This window comes from Acartia tonsa, chromosome 14 (genome assembly GCF_053477335.1).
Source record: "Acartia tonsa isolate MP-2025a chromosome 14, ASM5347733v1, whole genome shotgun sequence".
Lineage (NCBI taxonomy): Eukaryota > Metazoa > Arthropoda > Copepoda > Calanoida > Acartiidae > Acartia > Acartia tonsa.
The window spans coordinates 5,171,371-5,186,162 of NC_137273.1; the positions used below are offsets into that span (position 1 = coordinate 5,171,371).

The 14,792-nt window shown below is 31.8% G+C and overlaps 1 protein-coding gene across 3 annotated transcripts in view; it reads left to right on the forward strand.

Annotated features, from left to right (window-relative positions):
• Positions 1 to 14,792, forward strand: part of LOC145305974 (FMRFamide receptor-like) — an 83,590-nt gene that overhangs the window by 62,738 nt on the left and 6,060 nt on the right. Inside the window, exon 13 of one of the 3 annotated variants that reach the window (XM_080147888.1) lies at positions 9,300 to 9,338. The exons of 1 other annotated variant lie outside the window; for it this stretch is intronic. In XM_080147888.1, the coding sequence (XP_080004014.1) occupies positions 9,300 to 9,308 (9 nt within the window). In that variant the 3' untranslated portion in view covers positions 9,309 to 9,338. Of the gene's footprint in view, positions 1 to 9,194; positions 9,276 to 9,299; positions 9,339 to 14,792 lie in introns of those variants that run through there. One more of the 3 variants, XM_080147887.1, reaches the window with a different exon arrangement.

The following is a 14,792-nucleotide window of genomic DNA, read 5'->3' on the forward strand; positions in this document are numbered from 1 at the left end:
TGTGTAACTTAATAAAATCTTTTTTAAAAAGTTGCTTTGGATTATTGAGATGCTATGCATCCACATAAACTTTTTTGTCTGATTTAAATATCATTCACTTTATGTTTAATTTTTTTTGTTAAAATTTAAATTTGACATTTTATACAGCTAAAATGACATTTGTGACGCCTTTATTGAAATTTAATATTTTTAAGTAGCGCAGACATTCTATAACAGGGTATATACATTATACAAACTCCCATTCCATCTTAACAGTCGGCTATTATCGTATTAAGATAGTTATGTATTGCATCGTAATATAGACACCTTTCTGCGGATATTAAAATGAAATACTAATGAAATAAAATAAGATTAAAACCAATTATGTTAGCCACAAGGGACCGAAGGCCTGGGCTAAAAAGGTGGCATTAATGTTATGATTTTTATTTCAATATTGTCTATAATTCGATGCTATACATGATTTTATTAGTATAGCTGAGAACCGGTTCTAATCCAACGATTATTAATAGGTTTTAAAGCCATACTTTTATTTATAACTAGCGGCTTCGCCCCTAGCCTCTAGGGGCTTTGCCCCAAGAGGTTTGATCAAACCAATTTTTTGTATTTTAGATTTAAAAGAAAATTAAAATTTTTTTTGGGGGGGGGGAGGTAGTCGACCCACTATTTTAATTTTGGTTTAAAAAAAAATTGGGGGGGGGGGTATTTTTCATTTTTGGGGGGGTTGGAGGTGTCCCACCCCCCAAGAAAATAGTTATAAACCTTCCCGGGACCTATGAGAAGCTACCCTGTAAAGGAGAACCCGATCGGTTCAGCGGTTAGCGAGATCCTTCGCTACAAACAAACAAACAGACAGACAAATAGACAGACATCGTTCTACTTTGTATTATAGATTGTTTTATCTGTAATTTTTCCTTAAAAGTTTTAATTTCCACCAAAATTTGTGTCAACTATTTCTGTGGAAAAATTTACTTAAACTATCTTATTAGCCGTTTTTCTTTAAAAAAAAACTCTGGAAAAGTTAACAATTTTGTCCAATACGAACAAGGGTGATAACACCTACACGAAGCGAAGCTTAGTAATCCTTGCAAAGTCGTAAAATCTTTTGTCTGTATCGAAGGATCTCGCTAACTGCTAAACCAATATGGTTCTTTTTTACAGTGGAGCTTCTTAAGATGGTTTTAGGCTATCTATGATACAAAGTAGCTTGATGTCTGTCTGTCCCTTAAGATCTTGGTAACCACTGAACCGATTGGATTCTACTCTTCAGTGAATACACCCACTGGTCCTGTGGTGGTCTTAGGCTATTTTACAGGGGGATAGGACACCCACATCCCCCCCCAAATAAAAAAAATCCAACCCCCAATTTAAAAAAAATTATGGACATTGTTGCACTAGTGGTACTGTTTTTTTTTTTTAAATTACCTCTTGGGGCAAGCTACTAGAGGCTAGAGGCGAATCAGCTAGTTTAAATTTATTTTAATGAAAACATTGGCATGCATTTGGTTTTCAAAGGGGATGAAGAAATGAGGAGGTGTAAAAAGGGAATGCAGGCCTTCCTAAATTCAATAGTAAGAGAAGTGTTGAAACCTAGGTATCTAAAGAGATAAGACAATGGCCGATATATTGATTTACATCCCCAATGATGATGGACAAAATTACCTTTCTGTGGATTACAATTGAAACGATTGGACACTTAACTTAATAAACCAACCAATCAAATTATATTATTAGTCCCCAAAGTTGTTTAGCCAACAAATAAGAAAACGTTATTATAAAACTTTGGAGACTAGTGCAATAAACTGCTAATTGTCTCATCCCACCCTGGTTGAAAAGCCTCCTCCTCTGCACTCCTATGAATAAAATTTACTTGATGATTAGAATTTTATCGGGTACTAAAAAGCATTAAAACCTACCTATGAGGAATATTCACAACAAAATCAGACATATGTTTAAACTAACGGTGGACATTTTTAATTATAAAGTATATAATCTTAATAAAATATTCTTATTATTCGCTTTTAGTAATTAATCTTTAATTATTTTCTGACGCTATGTGTGTGTTTCTCTGTTAAACTAATTATGTCGATTCTAATTTAGATTAAATGTAATGCAAACAATAAAAAAAAGTTTATTTCAATGGAAGCAGCGTATAATGCCTAATAAAAATGACGTCATACAATACAATTAACCGATGATGGGCCAGTATACATTTACCATTTGTCAATATAATTGTACACTGGCCTATCATTGGTCATTTGTATTATATGACGTTATTTTTTATCAGGTACTATAAGCTGCTTTTACTATGTGTACTCCACTCTTATAAACAAATTGTACAGCAATTTTTACTTCTATATTTACTGCTTAACAGTTTACTTTTCTTTGCTGCTATTATGCTACTTATGAACAAAATTATCCTTGTTCCATTATAACTTTTCAGGGATTTAAAAATTTTCCTTTTTTCTTGTCAGATTAACCCTTACGGCCATTAGTCAAATCTTTTCTTTATTTTTATTTTTCGGATTGATAAAAAGTGAATTTACTAAAAGCCTAAATATTTTTACCTTTGAGTTATACTTTGGGAGGAGGGTTGATATCAACTTTTGGGTCAAACTCAGAGGCGTTCAAAAATGGGGGTGTACCCACCCCCCCCTGGTATAATTTAGTGGGATTGATACACCCAAAGGGGGGTGTCAAGCTAAAAAAAGTCACCCTACCTCTCAAACTGAATAGGGGTGTCAGGACCTAGAAACATGTCATTTAATCGTTTAGAATATTGGGGGGGGGGGGGAGGTAGAGAATTCTGTGGTTCCAAAAATTTACTGACTTTCTAATGTATCAAAGATTTAAGAATATTTTAATAATTTTTCTCGTATTCATTCGAATCCGGTGGATAGGAACCGGTTCTCATCCATACGAAAAAACTATGTCTAGCATCGTATTATATCCAGCTTTCTACGAATATAAAAATGTACAATCAAAAGATTAAAACCAGTTTTTTTAGCCGGTGCCTCCGGCACCTCGGGGCTAAAAAAACTAGTTTTAATCTTTTAATTGTACATTCCATATCCGCGGAAAGCCGTTTATAATACGATGCGAGAAATAACTATTCTCATATTCATTTGAATCCGGTGGATAGGAACCGGTTCTCATGAATACGAAAAAAATATGTCTAGCATCGTATTATATCCAGTTTTCTTCGAATATAGAAATGTACAATCATAAGATTAAAACTAGTTTTTTTAGCCGGTGCATTCGGCACCACGGGGCTAAAAAAACTAGTTTTAATCTTATAATTGTACATTCTATATCCGCGGAAAGCCGTTTATAATACGATACGAGAAATAACTATTAACATCTTTCCACACCCCTTAAAGATAAATATGCTTTTATTATACTCTGAAGGTATATACTATGCATCAAATAAAAGTAAAGTACTGCTATGTCGATCATTTTTTTTCCTTTATATTTTTTAATTTTGTCCTGAGACTATATTTGTACAATATAGATAGAATATAATCTTTAAGAGGTTTTGTAAAAAAAAAAATATTTAGTTTAATAAGTAGCACAGAAATCGTACAAAAAATACAAAAAGATCAGTTTTAAGGCTTTTTTGATAACACAATTTTAAAGAAAGAAGTTACAAACTATAGGATATTATTTCCCTAAAACATTTAGAAGCTAAAAATTACTTTTGTAAGATTTATTAAATTTTCAATAAGGTAACAAACTGCTTATTTTATTGTCAGTTGTAAAAAAATACACGAAATAAAAGAAGAGGAAACTAGAATAAAATCTTAAATTAAAAGAATGAAATTTCCAGTATGGCTTCGAAACCTATTAACAGCCGCTAGATTAAAACCGGTTCTCAGCCATACCGAAAAATCATGCATAGCACCGAATTACAAATAAACATAATATAAATGATAAAACTAAAACCAGTTTTGCTAGTCCGGGCCTTCGACCCATCTGGGCTAACTTAAAAGGGTTTTCATCATAAATTTTTTTATTTTAATATCCGCGGAAAGCTGTCTAAAATACGATGCGATAAATATTCTTTGTAATAACGTTTTTATCTTATTTTCTGATGATTACATTGACATAATGGCATTATATAAAATTGCCCATTTTATTGACTTTTTGTCGACTTAACAATGTTCAGATGATATAACTAATACATAAAAGTTTAACATAGATTTACCAAATTCGACAAAATTGTAGAAAAGTTTTGCCACTAAAATGAAATAAAAAGAATGCCCATCCTATTTTTTTACACTTTTTGCACAAAATTTGCCAGATTTTGGCAATGTTATTAAGTAGGTACTGTCACGAGAATTTAGAAAACACTGAGCTGGATCTTTAAATCATTTTAGTGGTGAATGGAATACCCAAGATGATTAGATAAATATTCATTCTTAAACAAAAAACTGGATAGAAATATCATTCTCATTTAAACAAAAACTCATTTTTATGCTAAAATGTGGTTTAATTTTGGTTTTTAATTTTCATTTTTCTCCCTGAGGTAGTCATTTATTTTCCTGAGGTAATTATGCTTTCTTTTAGTAATTAATAAAAATTCTAAAATCTTCTAAAAAAATTAAAATCTTCAAAAAAAAATTCAAAAATCTTCTAAAAATATTTTCATATAAATATGACTGTATAGACACGGGAACTTTAGTCGTGCGAGGCTTGTGGTGCAGAACTGAGATTCTGTTTACTGGTTGCCATCGAGGCTTGTGGTGCAGAACTGAGATTCTGTTCACCGGTTGCCATGCTCGGGGGAAAAAAATGACTACCTCAGGGAAATAAATGATACCTCAGGGAAATAAATGACTACCTCAGGGAGAAAAAAAGAATATCTACATCCACTATTTAAGAGGTCGTTTATGTGAGAATGTCTTTTTTATTAGGAACAACTGACCGACAGACCAAGTAAGTTGTATACTGGATGCTCTTTGGAAAGGGATATCTTCACAAAAAAACAGCAGTCTATCATAATTATTAGCCAAATCTTTCTATAGCGTCATGTACAGACGGACATACAAAGTGAATTATAGAGTAGCTTCGCTATTAAAAACTGTGAAAGGGTACTGAGCTAACCAAAATGAAAATAATATGTAAATCTAGGCACAAAGTTTTCTACATAAATTATTCTCTCCTCCAATATAATTTGGTTTCCTAGACAGAAATAATGAAGAAGTTGTAAACATATTTTATGCTGTTCTTAAATCAACATTTACATATTACATTATTACATTTACATAAATAGGTATAATCACTTTTATTTAGTTGAACATTTTATCTTAATAGAATTAAGATTTTCTATCTGATAATGGTAAACCATACCATATCCATTTATTGATAAATTGTTACAAGTTCCCAATGATGTTAAACAAAATTTATCCCTTTTCTAGTTGAAAGTATTGGTTGAAAAGTTTAAACACTACAAGTTCCTACCAACCAATCAAAACTCAATAACAATAAGTAACCTAAAGTTTTTGATCCAACGAATAGGATAAAATTGGTATCATTGTAATGGAGGGGACTTTGGTAACAGTCCAATGTCCCCTCCCTACCTTTATGGTAGAAGTTGGCGATCATAACTATTTTCGGATATCTTCAAACTTGATTTACCCCCTCTCTTTTTACATTCACTTTGAAGTGGATAATTCTGGATTATCTATTCCAAAACTTATTAGCGATAAGGTGTTTATACCAGTGCGCCAATGTTTTTTTTTTACAAAATTGTTAAAAAATGACATCTGTTTGGTTTTTCTTTGCAATTAAGCTTTTTTTTAGGTACAGGGAAGGTTTTTAACTATTTTGGGAGAGCGTATCTCCACCCTCCCAATTTAAAATCCCCCCCTTAAATTTTTTTTCTGAATATTTCTTATTAAAACTCAAGTTAAAAAGTAGAAGAACACCTAGAGGCTTCTTGGGGGCGTTCGTTGCCCCTAGTCTTTCTTAAAATAAAAGCTATGTCTTGCATTTTTTTTCAATTAGGTGTTTGATCACGAATTTCATATGGTAAAAATATTTTTCTTATTTAATTGTTATCCTAATAAGATAAAAGTTATGCTTGAAAATTGTTTTAATAGCTATTATTATATGTTGCATTTTTAGATAAACGTGAGCATTGTGAACCGAATTTGCGTATCATTTGCGTCATTTCTATTTTCAGATATTTATTACCCGTCATCTTCTTCGTAACATAACCTAAAGGCAAAACGATTTTTCTTTTTTATACCCTACAATGGGAGGCTGCCTACGCTACTAGGGGTTATACCATTCATTTTAGTTAAGTTGACAAAATACAGATTTAAAGTATCAAGTCGGAAATACGAGTGAAAGTCTTTCATTTGGATGACTGACAGAATGTATACCCAGAGTGAACTTAAGTTTAACGCGCACAAAGGGCTAATAACCATTTTAATACTTCTTTTAAAAGTAAAATCAGTATAAGTTTTAAGAATCTTTTATTTATATACATTATTTGTACTACAACTTTTCAAAACAAATGTAAAACTGGACCAATCCCATATGTACTGTACAAAATCGGACCATTTATTAGCCTATAATTTTAAATTGCGCTACTAACCTATAGATGACTGCATAGGGTATTCAAAGAGTTCTTAGAGGCCTAAAAATGAAGCGCCAAAAAATTCGTATGTTGATAAAAAAACAACACTTTTTTGGCAGTTAGATTTTTTTTGTAAAAATTCCCTTACATCATATAACCGACTTGATTTTACTTTTCTCACAAATTTTTCATATTTATTTTGATTACAAATAAGTTTTTAACTCGGATTTATTTCAAAAGTTTTCCAATTTTTCATATTTTGCTTAAATAGTAATTCAACAAGGAAGTTTTTCCATAAGTTTTGACAATAATTTATTTGAAAAGAAGAGTAAACTATTATAAGTAGCATTGGTGTGAGAAGGAGGTGTTAACATCACCATAAAATAAGTTTTTAGGAAAAACTGCCTTAACGCTTTTTTCGCCCCCTCAAGGCTTTATACTCCCCTTCATATTTCATACAATGGTCTGTGTCATTTTATGAGCCAAAGCATTTCCCAAAAGAAAGTAAATGTAACAACAATGCATTAGTAACAAAATGAAAATTAGTTGAGACTAAAACTAATACTTCCAAAACATGATTTACGTGTTTTTAAACTGAAAGTTTACAGAGATAATTGTTATTTTTCGCATCGTATTATAAACGGCTTTCCGCGGATATAGAAAGTACAAATATGAGATTAAAACTAGTCTTTTTAGCCCCGAGGTGCCGAAGGCTCCGGCTAAAAAAACTGGATATAATACGATGCTAGACATAGTTTTTTCGTATGGTTGAGAACCGGTTCTTATTCACCGGATTCGAATGAATACGAGAATAATGTTTTTTTTGTATTGTGTGTTCTTACAACTTGGATGACAACATTCACAATTATCAGGGATCATAAGGGATAAGACAATGGACGATGAAATGGATGTACATCCCCAATTAGGACAAATTCCGTTCTGCAGATAATTATTGCTGAACAAGTTTGGAGAATAAAGATGGTTACTAAACAATCAAGATTTAATATATGTACTAGGGTTGGGCCGGATATCCGGCCATTTTCAATATCCGGCAGGATACCGGATATTAAAACTATCCGGTTACAGGATATCCGGCTGATTTTTGACGCCGGATATCCGGTTATCCGGCCGGATATTCGGTAATTTGCCGGATATCGAACGTTGGCCAGATATCCGGCCCAACCCTAATATGTACCAAAGTTTTTTTTAAACCTACGGATGAGAGAATGTGTTTAAAACTGCGAACAAAAAAAGAAGAAAAAATATTGTACATTCCCTCGGTTTTGTCTTAAAGACTTGCCATATCCCCCCGCCCCCCCCCCCCACCCTCAAAATACCTTTTAAAAATGCTACATATGTATATAAAGGGAATAGTAGCTTTCACGAACACAGTAATAGTGTCTGACTGATTATGACGTAACAAATAAAATTAGCCAATGAGAGGCCACTATAAATTTTACCATTGGTCAATAACGGCCTCTCATTGGCTAATTTTTTTTTGTTACGTCATAATCAGTCAGACACTATTACTGTGTTCAGCTTTCACAATATTGCGGGTAAGTAGTAAAGTTGGGAGTAAGATTCCAATCAAATGCGCTTATTAAGTCTAACTGTTCTTAATGTTGACCAAACGCATAGTATAGTTAAACGCATATTTTAAAACCATTCGACCTAATACACGCCTTTGATTGGAATCTTACTCACAACTTCACGCAATATTGATATAGCTACTATTCCCTTTTATGTAAACACAGTGTATTTCTTAAATATAACAACATCCAACAAATTATTTAGTCAAAATGAATTTATAAAAAATTGTTTTTAATCATAGATATGCAGCAAAATCATTTTTTTCTTGGTGAAGGTGGGGGGGGGGGATAATAGATACTCTAAACTATTTAGGGATATTTCTAAATATTCATTAAAAAAATATTAGTTTTAGAGTACTTTTCAAACTTTATAACTCAATTATATACTTTTCTATGCAGACAAACATAAATGTCTCTTTTTGAAAGCGAAGGTTTTCTATAATTAGGTTAGTTTTGTCTTAAATTTAGGCATGTTAAAATCGTCCTGGTAATTGGTGATTCCCATTGTAGTTACGATAAAAAGAAGTTTTGCAAAAAATGTATTCTGATTATTCAGTGTTATTCAAGAGTTAATGTTCGTTTGTCCTACCATTTCAGAGCTTCACTCTAACCGCTAACGTTAAAACTAAAGAAAAAATCTTTAACTGCTAGAAATTTTTTAAAATTTGGACAGATCTCTGATTGACCATCACCATAACTAAGAGGAGCAATGTCTACTTTTCTGTAAAAAAAAAACACCCGTGGTATTAAGTAAAGTACTAGCTAACAGACAACCAACTCTTTAATTACACGACCTTTATCTAAAAGTTCCAACTGTACATAGTTATTGTTTGCCCCTGTTCAGAGGCCAATGAATCTCTTCTCTATAAAAACAAATTAATTTTCATCGAAATATCTGTCCTTATAAATGCTTGAATCAAACGGAACTATGCATATCTATCTATCTACTTCTTCGGTTAGCCTATCTATTGCATTATAGGTATACCTAACTATTTATATGATTCTACTACTATATTTTTATACAGGGAATCATAAGATCAATTAAAAAGAAAACAATTTGCCTGGATCAAAAGACTTTTTGGCTTTTGTGACCGAAAGATAAAAAAGTAACTATTTTGATGTTTTTTTAGCTTTCGTAGGAGAATTATTAACATCGAAGATATAATAATGTAAGTTTTACTAATATTTTAACAGTGTATCTTATAAAAATCGTCTTGCTATAAAAGGTAAAATTAAATGATTTTTCAGTATGGTTCTAATCCAGCGGATATTAAACAGCTTAATAATGACCTAAAGAGAAGGACGTCAAAATTGAAAATGGGGGGTAATACACCCCTAAAATCTCTAAATCGATTACAAGATTTACCCTTTTCAAAACCATTACAAATATCTTTTTTATTATTAATATTTTTGGCCATTTTAAGTTTTTGCAAAATATGGATTATAGTAAAAAGATTTTTTTTTAATGGAACGTTTATAAGCTACGCTGTTATATATTAAAATTGAATCATTTTTGTGGGCTTATATATTGCTTTAAAAATTCCGGCATGAAATTTGGCTTTGTCACTAACCAATAGGCAAAATCCCCTTTTCTTACGCTAAACCCTACTCCCTAATTCCTCAATAAATGTCTGTTTATTATATAAGTAGAGGTTGGGGGAGTATAAAAAATGCTCGATTTTTCTACATTTAAGATTTATTTTGGTCTTTTGGTTGTTAAAGACAAACAGATATTTCTAAACTTACGCCGCAACCGCATTCAATTTGGAAGTAAAAATTCATTGAAAAGGGAGTAGGGGGGGGGGGGGTGAGGCATAGACGTTCAAGAGGGTTAGGTTATGTGGTGTTTACCCCACTAATTTTTTAAAAAATACAATCGATTACTCCCTATATAAAACCACTTATTTTACCTCCCTCAAAAAAAGCTTGGACATCCTTGGATTGGGGATAGTAGGGGCTACTTGTGGATTAAGGGATTTTGCCAAATTATAGCTACTCCAGGCATGTAATACTTTACTAATAAATGTTACATAGAAAAAGTAACTATAGAAACAAACTCGGGAATACAGAGATAGAACAATGGACGTAAAATCAATTCTCCTCCAATTATTCTGAACGAAATTCTGCCTTTAATAGCGTATAATATTGTAGAAAAAATGAACATAATAAATGGAATAAGCAATCTTGTTTCTTTAATACTACAAAAGGCAGAATTTTGTTTTAACTAATTTTGGAGAAAGATGAAAATATCGTTTATTGTTCTATTCATGTTTCCTAGTTAGATTTTAGTTTGATTTCATTTGTTATATATAACCTAAGGGGAAAGTACAATGGAAGATTTCATTTTCATTTCCACTTAAAAAAGTTTTTTAACTTAGTGAAATTAAATTTCCTAAACTATTTATGTTACCTAAAGCTTTTAAGCACACCTAAAAATATAATAAAATAAAAGAGAAAAAAAATCTATAAATATACAAATAACTCAATGGTTTTTAGATAATGTATTAACAATTATTTATTAATATGAATCTTATTATAAATTACTTTTATGCTTTTCGAAGGGTTCGGCAGCCGCCGGTGTTAAGAGGATTTTTAAATTTTTTTAGCTGTTATTTGCTTACTATAACAAAGGGGGTCATTTTTTCACGTATTTTCCGTTAAGTTGTGTGTAAGCTTTTAGTTAAATGCGCTAATTTAGAACAGTTTGACTTAATAAGCGCATTTGACTCGACGCTTGCACACAACTTTAAAAATAAACCCCATTATGATGCTTCCTGTTTTATAAACGGTTATTTGAATAATAATTTTTTCTCTGCGACTTATTGAGTAAGAGATATAAGTTTTCCGGAATTGTAATGTAGGGAGTAGATTTGAAATCTGCATCAAATTTTAAGGATTTTTTATAAAATTCGTTTTTTGTATAATTCTTTATCTAAAAGCGGAAATACAAATTAAGTTAATTAATTTTGGCATCTGTGATTGGTGGATTTAAAAAATCTGCGCTCTGATTGGATGTCGTACATCATTCAACCAATTAGAGCGCAGGTAGTTTAAAATCCACCTAATATCCTATTGGTCAAAATTGATTAACTTAAAATGTATTTTCGCTTTTAGATAAAGAATTTTACAAAAAACGAATTTTATAAAAATCCTTAAAATTTGATGCAGATTTCAAATCTACTCCCTACATTAAAATTCCGGAAAACTTATATCTCTTATTATTGAGGCTTTCACTCGAATAGTAGGGTGACAACTCTTCAATTTTAATACCCAATTCAGCCGACTTATTTCTCTCATTTTCCCCTGAACTTTTATAAACACCACTAGCTGCCGAACCCTGCACATTTTTCCCCAATTTTGCACAATCTTGCACCTTATTTTATATTATTTGTTGCACTACCTTTACCTGCACTTTCAGATGCTGTGAGTATTGGTGCAAAACATGGGGACATGATTCCAGTGACGTCATATTTTTCTTTCCCGAAAAAGGGAAGGGGGGAAGAAAATCTCTTCAAAAGAGATGGGGAAAACCCCCTTTTCTCCCATCTCTTTTTTTCTTCCCCCCTTCCCTTTTTCGGGAAAAAAAAATATGACGTCACTGGAATCATGTCCCCATTTTTTGCACCAATACTCACAGCATTGCACTTTCATATATAATAGGACTAGAGAGTAGTATTTGGACAATCATATCAGAATTAGGTAGAGAAAACAAGTGAAATAAATCTATAAAAAAATTTTGGGGGGCAGATAAAATCATAAAAATATCTGCTAAAATTACTAAATATTTTTTTGAATTGATTGAGTTGTTGGTTACAGCTGCAATCATATCCATAAGTAGCTCAGCAATGACTAGCTTACAAAAGTTTGTGGGAAATAAAAGGAGGAGGGGGGGAGGGGGTGAGGAAGTCCTCAACTTTTAACTTTTGTTTTAAAAGAAACAAATTAATGGTCCATTTACCTTCACCCCCCAAAAAAGTTATAGACCTCTCCTGAACAAGATGCTTACCTACACATTAAAGAAGAACTATATTGATTCAGTAGTTATTGAGATCTTTTGCTCTACCCCCTGCCAGAAAGTTTTTTTTTTAAATTTGTCTTGAAAGATATCTTTAGTTATTCACTCATCAACTAATAATTCACCAATAGACAGACCTAATAGCTGTGAAACTATATTACAAAGAAGAAATTGATGGAAAAAATTTCTATTTAATCCACAGTCAAATCCTTTTCAAACAGCTCTAACTGATAAAAATAAAGGGGGTGTACTCAAATACACCCCCTTTTCATGACAATCAATTTACAACTGCCTAAATATTTGTTGCGCATTCAACTTAATTTTTTAGAGCTGTGTCAAAATGTTAAGGCTGTAGTAAAAATCTTGGTCCAAACATATAAAAAAAATGCCCTACCATAGGTTTCTTAAACCTTATCCGTATCCAAATATCTTTTATAAAAAATAATTATAATATTTAATCGTTTTGCAAAGAAATTATCTTTTGCATAAATTTATGGAATTGTATGCAGGGTTTAAGTAAATTATAAATTTTAGTGATATAAATTTAATTCATCTTGCTTTTTATTTTTAATAAGTTTGAGGGATAAAACAGAGATCTTTAAGCAATGAAACAATGAAATTAAAATTAATGTAAAAATTTGGATACTGTTGATTTAATTAATTCAACTATAAATCAGCCTTTCATAAAGTTTTTAAGCCAATGAGTGAGAGAACTTGTTTGGAGAAGAGTATAACTTACAGTCATCTCCCTACCTGGGCCGTAAAAAGGAAATTGGATTGACAAAACCAACATTAGACAAACAAATGGACGTATTCACACTTGATTTTTGTTAATTATGTTTTCCAGACTACCTTTACATTTACCTGACCTTTGAGAAGGCCTCCGGTAATGATTTCATAATTAGTTTTTCAAGGTGTGGAATATATTTCCAGTGAGGGAAAGGACATTTGATTGTAAAGGACTCAGGTTCCCAAAGTTTTTCATTCAAGTTATTGCATTAGATGATTTAAGCACTTTAGGTACCATTTATTAATGGGTTTCTTTTACTCGTTTTAGTTGTGATCCAGATACATTTGTTAAGACCTCTGGATATTACATTGGAATTAAAATATTATTAAAATATTATTTTCTTAATTCATACAGTGTGAAATTGTAAAAGGGATGTTTGTTTTATTTTTATTTTAAATAAGAGTGGTTTGCCCATCCTCTTTACCCTGTTCACACACTCTGCCTTCTAAAATCCTAAATCTTGTATGCAAGTTATGTTTCTGATTTTCCAGTAAATAATTTGACTAGACATTTATACAAGAATAAGTCCCCTAATGATAACAGTTAGGGAGTTGAATCCATTTTTATAGAAGCAGAAATATAATCTATGATTACGGTTTTGACCCTCTAAACACAAAAATCAGATTCCGGAGGAATCGAACCTTACACACTTAGGGGACACGCTCCCTTCACCTCAAAATACCAAAATCAGATTCCGTAGGAATCGCATATGACCTATATTTTTATTTTTTTTGTACACTAGTGGATTTTTATATCCCTTCTCAAGAAATAAAACTCAGATTCCGTAGGAATCGAAACCAATCATTACTCCTTGTTCACTTAGGTACCTAAATACGTCACATAGGTACGGTTTATTATCTATAGACACATCTTCTAAGTATTGTATTTATTGGTATTGGACCAGCGTTGTCGCGATATTTATCGTTACCCTGTAATTATTAGTGTGGAGATGTCCTTAGACACGGACAAACCCCACTCTATAATGAAAATAATTTGTTACAAAGGAAACTGTCTGGGTAGAGTTGATAAGGGATCACAACGGGAATAGCAACTTCCTACGAAGGTTTTGGTTCCTTAATTGTTCCGAATTTATGCTTGGAGGAGTTGCAACTGACAGTAGGAGGATGTCTGAAATACACAGCAAGATATTGTATTTATTATTATTATCATTATTGTTAAGATTGTTTTGCACATATAACATTGTATCGGCTTGGCAAGCGTCAAAGTACACCAGTGGCTCCACAACCCTTAAAGGGTTATGCCAACTATCTGGTACAATGTTGCATGGAATTTTTCTTGTAAAATGATATTTTCATCCTATTCGAACTGGCCTAGCAACTAGGTGGAGACGAAGTTCGGCCAATTCCATGCTAGGTACTTAATAATAGTTATTATGTAAATTGTTCTTAAACTTGAATCAAACATAACAAACCAGAAGAATCAAACCAATCAAAGCATAGTAACTTAATGTATGATATATACTTAATAAAACATGTTGTACCTTTGAGGAAAATAAATCTTATCTTATCTTATCTTAATCTACCATTCCACTTTCCCCTCTCTTGGTGATGATATCATCAACACCGATATGATTTTTGTAATCTACCATTTCAGTTTTGCCTCTCTTGGTGATAATATCATCAATGCCCATACGATTTTTTAAATGTACCATTCCACTTTCAAGAGAGGCGAAACTGGAATGGTGGTTTACACTTTTAACATCGACATAATTAAAATCATACATACTAGTTTTAAATTATGTTAATTATAGGAATGTATAAAAAAAACTATTTATAATTGAAAAGTTTTTATGTAAAA